The sequence below is a fragment of the Homalodisca vitripennis genome, chromosome 2 (assembly GCF_021130785.1).
Source record: "Homalodisca vitripennis isolate AUS2020 chromosome 2, UT_GWSS_2.1, whole genome shotgun sequence".
Taxonomy (NCBI): Eukaryota; Metazoa; Arthropoda; class Insecta; order Hemiptera; family Cicadellidae; genus Homalodisca; species Homalodisca vitripennis.
Genome location: NC_060208.1, coordinates 4,632,523 through 4,649,089, shown reverse-complemented (window position 1 = coordinate 4,649,089; position 16,567 = coordinate 4,632,523). Strand labels below are relative to the sequence as shown.

Here is a 16,567-nt window from a genome sequence, read left to right as displayed (position 1 = left end):
GATCCTGCAGTGTCGTGCCTGGAGACAATAGATAAGGCGTTGTTTATCAGAGCAGGTAAGACATTATTTACGGCAATATATGACTACACAGATTATACTACTCTTCATCATAAATACAAACTGTTCACACTATAAATAAAAAACGAAATGTAATGAAAAATGCCTTTGCAGTATTAATAGGGCGACTTTATTATAACAAAACACGTCCATTTAAGTATTTAAAATACTTGATCATATTTTAAGGAGTAATTCTAATTGAGGAGGTGAATCGTCCGTTCGTGAGAGAGATGCCCGTGTCGCATGGTCATGTGAGTGTTGAGTCGCTGCTTGTAGTGTGCCTTGTACGGACAGTACAAGCAATCGTACTGAGGCTCCTTGCCACACTCGTAGCGCTGGTGACGACCCAGCAGGAACTTGTGCTTGTAGCAACGTTGACACAGGTCGCATTTGAACTTTCGCTGGGGCTCTTCCACATCTGACGCAATAAATCACAGGTATCCAAAGTTACTTTCCAGTGAGACCACAAGTTGTTACCGTACTCATCTAGTCCAATAGGTGTGGAGTTATTAGGAGTCGAGTAGTGTTAGTGTAACGTTTCTTATACCGAGTAACTTTTTATAGAAAGCATTATGCTACTGAACAAAAATGGGAAAAAATTAGCAGTGCTATTATTTTATAAAATTATTATAATATTTTATCTTCACAAATCCACCGATAAATACTTTTAAGTTAATCAGAACAAGGTATTCTCTGACGTTATTTAAACATATGAAAATCAAATTGTCTTATCTTATATGCACGTTCGAAAATTCCCTCGCATACCACCAATCTCTGTTTAAAGGGGGATATATATCAAAGAAAATAGAAGTAATTAAGTAATAAATTTAAAAATACTCTCGAAATAAATATTAGTTTCTTTCATCAAAGAGTTCACATAAAAAGGCAAAACAATTCATTTCAAAAGTAATGCTTTATTACACTTCTGAAACTATACAAAAATAATAAAAAATTAACCAGTTCTTTTAAAGAGATCTTTGTGTTTCAAGACCATGTGAGACTGAAGAGACTGCCTATAATTGCCTTTGTAAGGGCAGAGTGAACAGCTGAACCGAGGCTCTATACCGCACTCGTACTGCAGGTGGCGTCTCAGCAGATAATTGTGCTTGTACTTCCTCCCACATGTGGTACATCCGAATCTCTTTTCCTCGCTTACATCACCTGCAAAATACATCTGAATAAAAGTATTTATCTCTAATAATTTAACAATTTCATATTCATTAAAATAACTTTGTTTTAAATATTCTTTTTAAACAGTTTTATAACTAAACACGTGATCACATTGATTACACATACGGCTAATATTTTCAAGGTAAACTTGACATTTTTTGTAATGTACTTCAGTATTAGATCATTTCAGGGATGAATTAATACGAATAAATACTATCAATTTGATAAATTAGACAGGCCTAATTAAAAGTGAATTATTTAACTGTTGTACTCCAAATAAGTTAAGACTGATGCTATTATTGCTGTTGGGTTTTTTATTCTTAGGGCTTTTTGTGAGAGTAATTACATTCCTCTCACACCCTCCACCCCCCCCCCCCACAGATGATAGGTAGCCAGTGATGCTGTATTTGCAAATTCGTTATATTACTAACATCCGTCGGACCATGTTAAGCTGCTGTCATCAACGCTTAAACAAGACAGGCGCTTAACACTTGAGGGCAAGACGTTTTTTGTACAAATAAAACGCAATAATACATTTTCAAAAGTAATTAGAATTAGAATCATGAGATTAGATTGAAGTTAACCTAAAACCCGAAAGGTAATACGTGAATTTTGGGAAATCCCGAAATGAAATAGAACAAAACATTATTCAAGGTCAAGTTAGGTTTGATAGTTTAAAACCGGTTTCGTGGTTTATCATCTGATTATATTTATACTCCAGGTGAAAATTTTAAAATAAAATTATCACTTAAGAAAACTGTTCTTTATTGTATTAATGTAATTGCCACAACAATCGCGTTTCTATAGTCCAAATATTCACGATTGTAGAGGTTTTTATACTAAAACCATGCAATACAGTACAATACATTTAGGACCAATAGGCTGTTATGAAATGCTTTGCTTCGAATTTAGATTCTCAATTATTTTAACTTGAATCATTGAAAAGCTTCGATGAATGGTGGATATGATAGATTTATACATTTTTCTTCCTCAACTCCCTCCACTTGATGAATATCATCATCCTAACTCACAGTTCTCTATTTAACCTCTTAGCAACTAAAAACACTAGCTTATTCAAAGGAAAACATACAAATTTAAAAATGTGAAAAAAGAATTTATTTGACAAGTAAATTGCACGTCGACCACTCAAAGCGTGTTGAAGATTCTGTTACACGAAGAGGTGGAGTGTTTCAGCAGCATGTGTCTCTGGAGGTTGCCACGGTGCTTGCTGTGGTACGGGCAGTGCGGACACGGGAACTCCGGCTCTTTACCGCATTCGTACCGCACATGGCGAGCTAACGTTCCTTTCTTCCCGTACCTCTTGCCACACATCGTACACACGTACTTCTTACCGTCCGTTGTGTCGTAGCCTGTAACGTGAACATCAACACAATTTAGGTCACAGAAACATTTAATACAGGAAATACCATTATTAATATAATTTGAATTTATGGAATAGAAGACAAAGCCAAATCGATTAGCATCGGTTGCTAACCAGTGGATAGATTATAAAAGCACACGTACACTAAAAAAGTTAGTAAAGAAAATCATAAACTGCTTAAAATATATTTTATAAAATAATCACACTGGCTGAACATAATAATCGAAACCTTTACAGAAGAAATGAAATGTCAAATCATAGACTACTTAGTATGGGCGTTTCCTTACAACTTGTTTTAGCCATACAATTTATTTAGGTGAAAGCCCCAAGTAAGACCACTTTTTATGTTAATATTACCCTTCTTAACATAATTTAATACTTATTTTACACTATTTTAAATTACCAAATGGGATAAAAAGTGTATATAACTTTATAATAAGTTTCTTTTAATCATTTAGCCTTCTCCAAAACACTTTGTAAGTAAAACAGTTATTTATTTTACGATTACTTTATATAAGTAAATTGGATTTAAATATTGACACATATACTTGAAATCGCTTTAAAAAATACTTTTAAAATTTAAGTAATTTTTTAAACAAATTATTTGTGTATGTTCTCAATTAATTCAAAGTTGTTTAAATTATTCATCTTACATTTTATGTAGTCAATATCATACATTGTATATTATAAACATATTTAATTTAAGATTAATACACAGGTTTAAAAACTGTTCTACAAGTAACAGAAAGAGGATGTACCAGGAATAGTTACAATTCATTAGGTAGTTATAAATGATATTATTTTTATTTCGTTAAACAAAATCCTGGCCGCGCACTCCTACAACAGATTATTTTACATTTGGCAATAACGTGTTAGGAAAGTGGTCGAAGGAAAAGTTGAAGTAAAGGTAAAAACACATTAAAACATTATATTTATTTGCAAATAATTTTTGTAACATTAACATGTCCAGTCTATCGAGAGTTTTCATCGATAAAGGAAGATAAAAAATCAGGGATGTCCAGCAATGAATGCTTCAACAAAACGTGTTTCTTGAGGTTCCCGCGTTGTTTGCTGCGGTACGGACAGTGCGGACAAGGGAACTGCGGTTCTTTACCGCACTCGTACCGCACGTGTCGGGTGAGGTGGTGGTTGTGGAAGTAGCTCTTACTGCATACCGAACAGACGTACTTTTTGCTAACCTGTGCATTATAACCTGTAATTCAAAGTTTATAAGGTTAAGGCAAAAAAGATGTTAATTGGTACTACTGGATTTCTACGACAAACATCTAATCTTAAAAGTAAACGTTTCAGTGTGTGTATATAGATTACTTAAGAAGAGTTCGTATTACCGCTGGTAAATTAAACTTTAGGGATTTAGAGGAAAGGTCAAAAAAATTTAAACATTTGGCATTACAGATACTTTAATATTGTATGCGCCTTGGAACAATATCGGAACAGCCTACTGTATCTATCGAGGGCTTTCTGAAGATAAACAATCTGGAAGCTCCAGCGTTGAATGCTTCAATGCAATGTGCTTCTGGAGGTTTACGCGTTGTTTACTGCGGTACGGACAGTGTGGACAAAGGAACTGCGGTTCTTTGCCGCATTCGTACCGCACGTGACGTGCCAAAGTCCCTTTCTTCGCGTAAGTCTTGCCGCAGACCGAACACACGTAACTCTTGCTAACGTGGGAGGTGTAACCTGAAATGTTTAAAACCGGTTAAAGTCAATATTTTCTATTTTTACTGAATACTTAATACTAAGCAATGGTTAATGGCTGTATTGTAATCAGATTAGTGAACACATATCATTTAATTAGTGTAACTAAATGGTTCATTATTTAGCTGTTCAATTTAATTTAAATTAACAATAATATCGATTTAAATTTATTATATACTGTAAATGGACTAGACATAATTATTAAAATATATGTAATAATAAAAATAAAAACAATTTACTCGAATTTTAATTTAATTCAATAATACAATTCTTAGCTGTAAGTTTTTTCTCACAATTGAGGAAGAAGAATAATAAACGAAACTATAGTGGAATAAAAAGGGGGACGTGAACTGTATTAATGATTTGCCCTTATGAGTGCACACCAATTTGTACTATTACACATGGCTGTCAGTTTTGCGGATTCTCAAATATCAAACAAGTAGTAAAAGAAAAATAACTGAACTAATTACAGGAAAGGGATAAATAAAACACAGAAAATTACTGCAATAAACATTTACTGTTGACAACTTACCACTATTGTATCTATTTTGTACCGAAATATCCACAACCCTGTGATTGTTTTCACTGATAATTCAAGACAAGAACTCTTGGATATTCAATGTTGAATGCCTAATCAAAACGTGTTTGTTGAGATTGTCGCGATGTTTGCTGCGGTACGGACAGTGTGGACAAGGGAATTGCGGTTCTTTACCGCATTCGTACCGCACGTGTCGATTAAGATGATTTTTGTGCACGTACTTTTTGTTGCAGACCTCACATACGTACTTCTTGATATCCTCTGAGTTGTGGCCTGGAATGTAAACACAATCACGTTTTAGATTAATAAAAATGTTCAATTACTAAATAAGTCCTGTGATGGAACTAACTATCCCTAGTCTTGAATAATTACTATTTGAATGAACATTTAACAATGTTAAATTTTAAAACTCCTAAAATTATGCCAGTTTACATGTCCTAAAGTCTCCATTTATTGGTCACCCAGTATCCACCAGAAAGGAACTGGTGCACTACATTCTATAATATGAAAGTGTTTATAATATAGAAGAAACTGAAGTCGACGAGGCGGGGTTTACTCGTATATCACGGAATTGAAACATTCTAAAGCTATAAAACTGTTTTAAAATGTTTGTAACAAATTTGAAATCCACAGGTACAAATATAAATTTAATCATTGTGCATAAAATCTTTAAAGAATTTGATTTTGTAAACTATATTTATTACTGTTTATCAAAGAGCTCAACAACAGTAAACATTGAGGGTCACCATGAGATTGTACCCATACCTCAATCAGCTAATATCTCTCTTGCTACTTGAACGATATGAAAGTCTAAATCTAGTCTGTTCTACAGTTGTATGAAGCAAAAAGGGTTGCAACCTCCTAAAATCTAAAAAAGCTAGAATGAAACCTAAACATGTTTTGAGTTGATTCTAGAGACAGAAAATTTCAGATGTAGGTGGCAGGATTGAAACATCAGCTTAAATCCCAAGGGACAGTAACCGTGGGGAATGGAGAGTTGGTCTCAACCTTTGCTAACTCGGAAGGAAAGATGTTTAACGCCGGTTGAAACGGGCAAACAAAACATGATCCCTCCCTCGTCATTAAATACGTCTACAATGTTTTATTTCGAACAAATAAAAATACAACTTAACTTGAACATGAAACATCAGTTCAGGTGACTTCTTATCTTTATTTATAACAGCATAAATAATAGATAACAGGACAGTAAACACGAATTGAAAAAGCATGGCATTTATTGCTGACAAGTTGTTATTGTAAGCATTTTCCTACAAAAATGTTCAGTCGAAAGAGTTGATCAGTAAACTCAAAATAAATAGGCTTCAAGTGATGAGTGCCTGACCAACACGTGTTTATTGAGGTTATCACGGTGTTTGCTGCGGTACGGACAGTGCGGACAGGGGAACTGCGGTTCTTTACCGCATTCGTACCGCACGTGCCGGGTGAGGTGGTGGTTGTGGTGGTATCTCTTGCGGCAGACCGCACAGACGTACTTCTTGGCACCTTTTGACTTGCGTCCTGTAACTTAAACATGAACACAGTTCAAGTAAAGAAACTGATTCGTTTGTGACTAAAATTTCACACGACACTACCAGAATAAGATTAACTCTCTGGGCCATGACCGATTAATCTCTGGTCGACGTCAGGATTAACGAGTATTTATTCTGCACAGTAAAGTAAAGCACACATTCATTACACAAGGTCGCCCAATCGATTTTCAACTATTACCAGGAGGAGAGCTGGGGATTTGAAGAAGAATTTAGTGGCAAATATTATAATTATTTATTAAATACTTGATATTTTATAATTACATTAATAAAACTAAGTATAAAAAATAACATGCTTTTAAAGGAACGTTCTTAAAAACACATCCACCTCTGAAAGTATTACTTATTAAGACACTGTACAACAGTTAAATTTTTGCTTCAACCCTTTTCATTTGGGTTAGATAATAAGATTACCTAAATTTGCTTCTTGAAATGCCTGCAATTCCTCGTTCAGCAGCAAAAATGTTTCTCCTTTCTCTGTCTTAAGAGTTGTTTAAAATTGCTATTATTTTTTTATTTAAAAGATTATGTCAAGTGTCGAAAACACCATCTTAGCTGTAAATGTTTACCCACCACGTAACATGTTTTGGGATAAGATATCCTGAATTAATCTTATAATTATGTAAGTATATAATAAAATTATAAAGTTTTGATTTTAAGTATGCAAGTATAAAAATACCTGTTCTTTTATTAAATTAATGCATGAAAAGTCATGTACTTATAGAAACACCCAACCCATTTCAGGACAATTGAACAAAATTATTTAATATTTTTATAAAATCACTTGTCCATCTTTTTCGATTTTTAAATAAACTGAACTAATAAACCAATGTCTTATAATTTTTGAGCAGTATTTTTTAAATGGTTGAACAAAATAAACCTGAATAAATAAGAATAATATTGAAATTTTTTAAAGCTTTCCTCGCAAAAAAAACCTGATTCAAATAATTAATTTCAAGTTTAAATAAACATGACCAAATAATAATACAACGCTACAAACTGTGATACAGAGAAGTAAAAAACTGGTGCCATTACAAGAATTGTTAAATTTATTTGTTAAATTTCAAAATGTGTATATAAAATGAATGTGAGCTATGACATGCTGGCGTGATGCTTCAGCACCATATGAGTGAGGAGCGATTCCTGACGTTTGGTGCGGTACGGACAGTAGGAACATGTGAACTGAGGTTCCTTGTCACACTCGTACCGCAGATGTCGACTGAGGTGGCCTTTGTTCTTGTAGCGTTTTCCACATGTACAGCACTTATGTTTCCTCACGTCATCATCTACAACACAGGTCAGAGTCACAATGAAAATCCCCTACCTAGGCGTCAATGTCCTCTTTGTTTTCTTTGTTTGTATCATTCATTGATACTGAAGAGGTACGATCAGTTTTAAGTTAGATTACTGTTATTATTTAAATTTCCTTTGTCCAGCAAAAGTTTGAAATTTATTTGATAATTCTACTAAAGACCATGGGTACGTTTCTTAGAGGATTATGTTACCAGACACGAATAAACGACTTAAGATAACAATTTTTTACACTATTTAATTAATTTATGGAAATTAAACTTGTTACATATAGAAAAAAGAAAATCCATCCAGTCATAATCCACAAGTTCTGTAAAGCTCAGAACATCATATTTAGCCACGCCATTTCCCTAATTTAACGTAAAGCCAATTAAAACATTTTAAAATGTCTTAAAATTGTTAAATAAGATTTCATGTCATGATATGTCACAGAATAAAATAAGCTTTTCTCCATTTTTCATGTCTTTATTTATATATTCTTTGAAAGGATCTGTCTGTTAAATTTTGAAATAACCGCTAAAACCGATTGTAAGTATACAGTACGCTGCATCGTTCTGTTTTCTGAACGTAGTGGTTGAGTATGGGTGTACTCGGTTTCCATTCACAAGCATGCTGTGCTTGAGAAAGGGTGCACATACTCGGTATTCACGCACAAGCACGTTGTGGCTTGTCGTGTTCAGTTGGGCGATACAATTGTGTACAAGTGAAATAAAAACAATGTTGTTTTAACCAACACAATCGTAGGTGGTCAACATACAAATCTTATTTATAACACCTTAAATAATTAAAATATACGGACTCATATAGGAATATGCCACATACGAGTAATTGCATTATCTATTTAACTATTTAAACATCTAAATGACTAATTATTACTTATTTATGAAACCTTCAATGAACGAACTACTTGTAAACAAAATTACGACGTTAACTATCAGACAGTAATTTCCACGAGCACATAACACAGTTTACAAAATGTATACGAGCCCTTGTAGTGGCTTAATAACTGTGAACGCTTGGAATAGACTTTTACAAATGCTTTTCGACTACTATATTGTAAGATTGCTTCAGATATTTTATTCTATGACTTATAACTACTTGTTACTAGTATTTATTGATAAAGCTTATTCTAATACGTACAGAATACATAACCAGAGGTTATGACATCGACTCTCGACTCGATAGGTTACGGCCTTTGATTCCCAAAGAGGTCGAACAACAAATTTGCAAATATATATTTACAGATTTTCCATAAAACCTGTCATAAATTTACAGAAATTCTAAGATGTATACATCTGCTAAATATTTTGTTACTAGATTATTAGTTTCAATTCATAATCTATTTCCACATAAAACGTCATCAAATTCCCGCTACAGACGTTGAGGGTCGGGAATTTAAAATATTACATTCGTCGCATCAGTCATATATTTTATACACATTACCTATAGGTAGTGTAGTCTTTTAGTTTACAAAAGAACCAAGTTCAGATCTGTGTGTCAGATCCGGTGTCACATAAACAAAGGTAAAGTATATAAAGAGTTTAATACAGCAACACGTGCTACAATATCATGGCTTTTATTTATTTATTTATTTATTTTGACTTATAAATAGCTACAGGTCATCAGTTACCTAAATTAGCTATATTAAATAAAACAAAAATTATACTATCCTCTAACCTAAGTGCAGTGCAAATTACAAATAAATTAATAATTATACTAGCTCAAAAAACAAAATGAACGATGTTATTCTTAACAATAGAGGAAAAAAAACTTTCACCTTGAAATAAATAACATGCACAACATCTTAAAATTATATAAGAATTAAATTGAAAGAGCAAAATGAAACACTTCTAAACAAATAATATCTAGATTGGTTACATGAATAACATACAAAAAATCCTACAAATAATCCAAAAACTTAACTTATTGGTAAGAATACTAAGAATTAAACAGATTATTACAGCTTTTCGAGTAAAAGTCTCAAACTAAAGGTTTTAATTTTCCAATAAAATCTTTTGCACTTCCTACATGTACATCAATATAAGAATGGTTGTTATTAATAAATCTAAAACTCCTAAACAAAGAAAAATAATAATGGCTGATTGTGTTACATCTAGGAATAAAAAACAATATTTTGGACCTTAAATGAAACTTAGGGACATAAAAGTTTATATTTTTAAGTAAATGTGAAACTATCAATCAGGTTATTTAGTAATTTAAATAAAAAAGATAGATTAAAAATTAGTCTTCTTGCTGAAAGTTTTTGAAAATTAAATAAATTTCTTTTAGTCGGTCTTGTAATGTTTAAGTAGAAAGTGGCGCTGCAGGTGATGCTTGTATTTACTGCGGTATGGACACTGTGGGCAGGGGAATTGCGGTTCCACACCGCACTCGTACCGCAAGTGACGTCCCAGGTTCGCCTTGTACTTGAACCGCTTACCGCAGGTACCGCATACAAGTAGCGTCAACCCTCCCACGACCACTCTCTCTGAGAACAACGATTAATACACAGTTTATAAGTGAACATTACAACGAATGTGACATTACGTATTTACACATATAATTTCCACATTTCTGAGACTTCCCAAATTTAATTTTAAAAGATTTTGACTTCTAATTAGATATATACATTTGTCAAACTACTAGCTCGTGGCATTGTTTCACATATTGCGGTCGTGGTGCTCTTGGGAATTACCGGCATAAGAAAAACGAGAAACATATTTAAGTTCTCACACAAACAATTAACAAACTCAATATTCATTTTGTTTGTGACACTAAAATGCAATTTTCGGAAACGTTACTTGCACATGAAGAAGGTTAAAATAATATTCTGGTGGAAAATAAAACTTGTGCTCTGATTACAAAAAGTGTTGTGGATGCGAGAGAATAGCTTGGACTGGCGAGGAATTTGTAAACATGTATAAAAGGGATTATAAACAGATTAAAAATGCCAATTCTTAGGAAATAAAATATAATTCTTAAAACATTTACACACAAACGCTAGTACAGTTCGTAATGAACATTCGCTTTTTAAACTTGACAAAAACTAGAGTTTAAAAATGTTTATCCTTTTGTCAAGAGCAATAATCTTATTTTCCAATCTCAGCCGTGTAACTCTGCTGTGCTCACTGTTGAGGCTTCAATGGTTTATAAATGGCGGCCGTGTTAAAAGCTTCATGTGATAACTGTATATAACATACGTAGCACTAAACGTTTAAAGAAACACAATAATAGAACATAATTTATTAAACACCTTGGTGCTTTACTTACCTCATTTATTAGGAAGGAGTGAAAAATTACAAGAAGATAGCGAGTTTTACATTTGCTTGGATATTAATCTCACGTTATCTGCCAGATTGTTCAAAAAAGGACATATTTAAAGTTATTTCTTATCCGACATTGACCAATTCCATTCCGTTCTTCTCATTTTGAATTTTTTTATACCTTGAAAATCAAAACTTTTACGTTATCTACCTCAAAATCGTACACACACCTCAACTAAAACAAACATTCCATGATGTTCAGTGTACATTTCGACCTAACATTATCAACGGTTCTGTTCGTGATTATCGACATAACTCCTCTACCATCAGTAAAATATTTGTCGAGGGAAAACGTACTAAATCGGTTTTTTTATTTTGTTGAAATGCGATCGAAACGGTCTATCGATTGGGCAGACTATCTAATAAAACACATAGTTATTTCATTTACATACAATTGTATGACGAAAACGACACGAATTTCTATTGAATGCACAGATCAATATTTTTAAATAAATAATATTTAGGTAAACCACCCGGGTGCATCCCAACAGAAAAAACCAGTTCCAACAAATGAAAATATGGAGAAAGCGTTTGGTGGCGTATTAGTAGAGTTTGAGGCAGCTTCCATAGTTTCTGTCGCATTTGACTTGCTGCCCTGATAAAGAAAATATATACATATGTTGATTTTCAAAATCTACTTCAGTCAAAAAAGCCCTTGTAATCTAGTATCGAACTAAGATATCTCCATTCTCATAAGTTGGGTTTGAGTCGTTGTTATGTAACAACTGAAACTTTGAAATGAGAAATAGGTCAACAAGCAAATAAATAATCATTTATAGAAAGCAGACTAGATCTGTAATTATATACACACAACCTTGCAATTATAATACAGTACTGAGATTATAAATTAATTTAATATAAAAATATATTATTTCTATAACATTGCATGTATTACTCTAGTTAACTGAATCTCTGACAACTGACAATGTACCACTTCCATAAAATAAATCATCAATGTCATAAAAATATACTTTATTTCTTTTATACCAGTTCATAACACAAGGAATCCTAAGTACAATATGTATGTTGGTAATAACTAATTTTCACTCACATTTTTGTTTTAAAATAAAATAAACATGTTGTTTTTATCCTTTTTTATGACAACATTTACACATTGTTTCGCTAAAACAGTACATGCAGAGTCGGATAACAGAAGCGATCATATTGTCCGAATGTGGGCAGTATTGAAACACGTAATGAAAGACTCAAAACTTGCAAATAAGGCCAATATTTGAAATGACATTTGAAAATGTAATTTTTAATATTTGAAATCCATTTGATATTGGTTTAAACTTTTGGGAATAGTTCCTCACACAACGACACGACCAACACTAGAACTGCGGTAAGATCCGATCGAAGTTGAAGTGCTTGAAGCCCATGTGTCGGGTGAGCTTCTCCTTCTGCTTGGCCCTGTAGGGACAGTAGGAGCAAGCGAACTGCGGCTCCACGTTACACTCGTAGCGCTGGTGACGCGTCAGGTGAGCCTTGCGCTTGTAGCGGTGTCCGCAAGTCGTGCAGACGTGCGCCTTCAGGCTGGCTGCTGCTGACATCACAACACAAAATCAAACATTGGCAACACTACATTACGACTACATCGGTCTATCGTTACTTCTCTGAGTGTATCTACGATTTCAACTCACATTAGAAGAAATCCTGCACTAAACCACGTAAAAAGAGAAAAACGTCACTCAATGTTACTGCACTTAACATTTAAAAGTATGTAATTCTTCATAATATAATAAAAATGTGTCTTCCACACGTACGAACCCCGATTGCACCACCAAACAAGGCGGCTGTAAGAACTAGATAACGAGGAGTTCGTAAACCCCAGTCACCTATAAACCCGGAATTCTATTATCTGAAGAACCATAATAGCTCATAAATCCAATGGAACAGTATCTTAAAAACCGATGACCGTAAAATCATACAGGTCTGATATGACTAACAATGATGGTACTAGAAAATATATTTTTCACAGGTCCAACATTAAAGAGTACATCTTGAGTGTAACAAGGTTAAAATACTCGTAAGTAAATTGAGTCTAAATTACATTCTCCCTACATCACTTTAAAAGCTGATATCTCGGAAATAACTGTTCATACCTGGGTGCTACAAATAATTATCTTTCAAAATATAATGAAATATTTATTCAAAATTTTAATTGGTACATCACATGTTTTAAAATATACAATTAAAGGTCCAAATGATTTCCTAATATGACGACTGAACCTGCTGTCTGATTGAAAAGTAAAATAAATAACACTATTTATAAAAATATATTTGCTTTATATACTGCTCTTCACTGTAAAAGTATTTAACTGTTTTAAGAACAGTAACGTATTATTATCAAAATGCCCACTGGGCATCCTTATGTAAATTCGCCAAATCAATAGAAAAGGCAACGTGTTAATAAAAGACACGATCCGACGAAACGTGGGAGTGCTTGCGAGCCAGGTGAGCTTTCATCTTGTCCTTCCGCATGTATCGCTTGTTACACTGGGGACAAGCGAACTGCGGTCCTTTGCCGCACTCGAAGCGCTGGTGTCGGTACAGATGAGTAGCGCGCTTGTACTGCTTGCCGCACACACAAGCGTACTGCTTCTGTTCTAGCGGCGAAAACTCTGAAATTAAAACTTCCGTTAGACCACTTCTTACAACATATTGGATCATTTCATAATATAGAGTTAAGTAATAGACTACGGTAGGTAATACCGTTACAACAACACGAGTGTCACATAAATAATGGAGTTAATGATATTTCTACACAATAAAAATTAAATACACAGATATTGAAGCACAAAATATAAGTTAAAACCAAACACAACTCTTGGTTGCCCTCGGTACTGTATCTCGACCGGTTTAAACAGACAGATTCCAAGAAAAAAAGGAAATTACTTCGTTTGTATAATTAATTATTGTTTTTCTGTGAATAAGCACAGTTCTACATAACTTTTATTTCAAGAAGGTGTCTTTATAGTCAATAGCCAATATTATTACTTTAAGACAAATCTCGATGGCTACTATACTAAACTATCTGCCTTGATATTTTTCTTATGATTCAAAGACAGTTTTTATTTAGAATTTATATTTCTATTAAATCCCATGAAGTTACCTTCATCGTACTAACACATTTACCGTACACACAGAATACTTAGGAGAGGAGTAACAAATAGTTCACAAAGTGAAACTGACACGATCCTTCTCACTGGCAACAAGGAAATTGTGCTTTAAATTAAACGTAAAACAATGCTTAGGCACTTACTTAGCATCATCAAGAACGGTTTTCACAGTCAATGACTCCAGCATTCTCTAAAGGACACAAAGTTAATTTTATTTATATTAGGCATTCGTGTCATAAAATCAAGAAAGATTTCGTCCACCCTACGACTCACGTAGATTGAAATGATTCTGCATAAATTCACCTTTGAAAAAATTGCTATCAGAGTTCTGGGGGGCAATATATACTATCTGGTTAAAAGGAAACCAATCACAACATATAATTTTTAATTTAACACATAATTTAATGACAAGAATTAATAATTTAACATTAGTTATCTATACAAGAAAATTTTCTATTTTTAAAAATCTAATAGAGAACAATAGTCCACAATTTATAAGAAAATCTTTTACACCGGAAAATCTTTCTACTTAAAAAAACATGTTTCACCGTAGCATAGACGATCAATCAGACTGTAGTACATTTACATACTGACAGTAATGCACACTGTATAAGATCTCGTATGAGAGCCTGACAAAGAGACTGACCTAAGTAAACACATATGCTTCACGTAGGATCATTCTACACAATAGTTTGCAGATGGCGGGGACACTCGGACTGACCTGTATGGATCTACACACTATCCACATATCAAACAATGTTTGAACTTTTGAAACTCGACATCGAAAGCAATTCTCTACGTAACCACTTAACATATATAAATAAATGCTGATTGCGTCAGAATTAGAGGTTTGACTGAAACTTTCATTCGCATTGCTATTTCCAATACTGACTAATACTGACCAATACTGGCTGCACACAAAAAGTGACTAACTCAGATACAACAGATTGTAATTTAGAAGATGAACTTTAATTAGATTAGAACAAGAATCTTGTCTGCGAGTGCTTGTTAGTTGTGTGAGTCTGTAGATGTTGTTTGTGCTTGCTGCGGTAAGGACAGAGCGGACAGAGAAACTGCGGTTCCGTATCACACTCGTACCGCAGATGACGCGTCAGATGCTTTGCGTGTTTGTACCGCTTACCGCACTTCACACAAACATGCTGTCTCGACTCATTAGACGACATCTCGGCTGAAAATTACAAAATATGAATTAGTATCCAGGTTTTAGCTGGAAGATTAGTACGCATATGGATTTCCACTTCTATCGAGTTTTATTTATATGTGAAAACTGATTTGTACCGAAATGTGTTAATAAACCGGATTTTCTGATTTATTCCAGTAAATTAATAAGCAATAAGAATTATAACATTCGTAATCATAAACTGTGCTAATGTCCATACTGATACTCAAAGGACAATCACTAAATGTACAGACATGAATTTTAATTCCTTAAGGAAGCTATACGTAAGATCTGATATTCGGTTTAATTTGGGTTGAAGAAACAAATCACTTCTAAAAAAGTGTTATTATGTTCTTTGTTGAAAGTATGCTTTTGACGATAGAAAATATTCGAATAATCCTGTTTATTAATGTGCATTGGCCTTCCTTAAAATATTCCACATAAGAACAATATAAAATCTTAGATTGAAAACCATTGTAGATGGAGAAAAAGAATGAAAGTAGTTAACATTAAAAAATTATTTGAACAGAGGTATAGATTAATTATAAGTCGGGTAAAAATGAAACAACAATTATGTATAAAAATTATATTTAATTGTCCTTTTTTCAAACACGACGACATGTACTGAATGCAGGTTGTCAGAGTTAAATCCTTAACTTAAAGAATATAACGTATAATTTTAGTTAAAGTAACACACTGGATCAAAAACTCATATTCAGAAAACATATACAAATGTTAGTACACAAACATTTAGTACAATACATTAAAAGTGTTGTGTAAACATATCAGATAGTTATACGTTTTTGAACACAAATTTAATGCTTAAAAGCAAATGACACTTTTGTTTTTATAAGCACGCAATAGTATGTCTAATAAACTAAGGTTGATTAAACTTAAAACAATTCTCTTCATAACAAAAGTTTGAAAATATTTGTTAAAATATCCATAGTCTAAACATTACATATTAATCCATTTATAACAATGTTGTATTCAAGTGCAAACCACTTTTGGAGAAGTTGGAATGCTTGAAGGCTACGTGAGTCTTGAGATCCTGTTTGTGACGACTGCGGTGGGGACAGTGAGGACAAGCGAACTGCGGCTCCTTGCCGCACTCGTAGCGCTGGTGGCGGCTCAGGTCACCTTTCCACTTGTAGCGTTTGCCGCACGCTTTACAGAAGAACTTCTTGAGCAACCAGCCTACACATGCTGTATTTGTAACCAT

General features: G+C 33.5%; 1 protein-coding gene across 1 annotated transcript; it reads right to left on the bottom strand.

The window, feature by feature from the left end:
- Positions 1-251: 251 nt before the first annotated feature.
- LOC124353424 (gastrula zinc finger protein XlCGF57.1-like) lies at positions 252-16,567 on the bottom strand. The gene is made up of 11 exons (XM_046803264.1): positions 16,348-16,567; positions 13,467-13,667; positions 12,422-12,589; positions 10,068-10,211; positions 7,561-7,698; positions 6,234-6,389; positions 5,040-5,138; positions 4,169-4,309; positions 2,400-2,597; positions 1,081-1,218; positions 252-475 (listed from the first exon to the last, which is right to left on the bottom strand). Exons 1-11 carry the CDS (start codon positions 16,565-16,567, stop codon positions 252-254), a joined length of 1,827 nt encoding a protein of 608 aa, XP_046659220.1.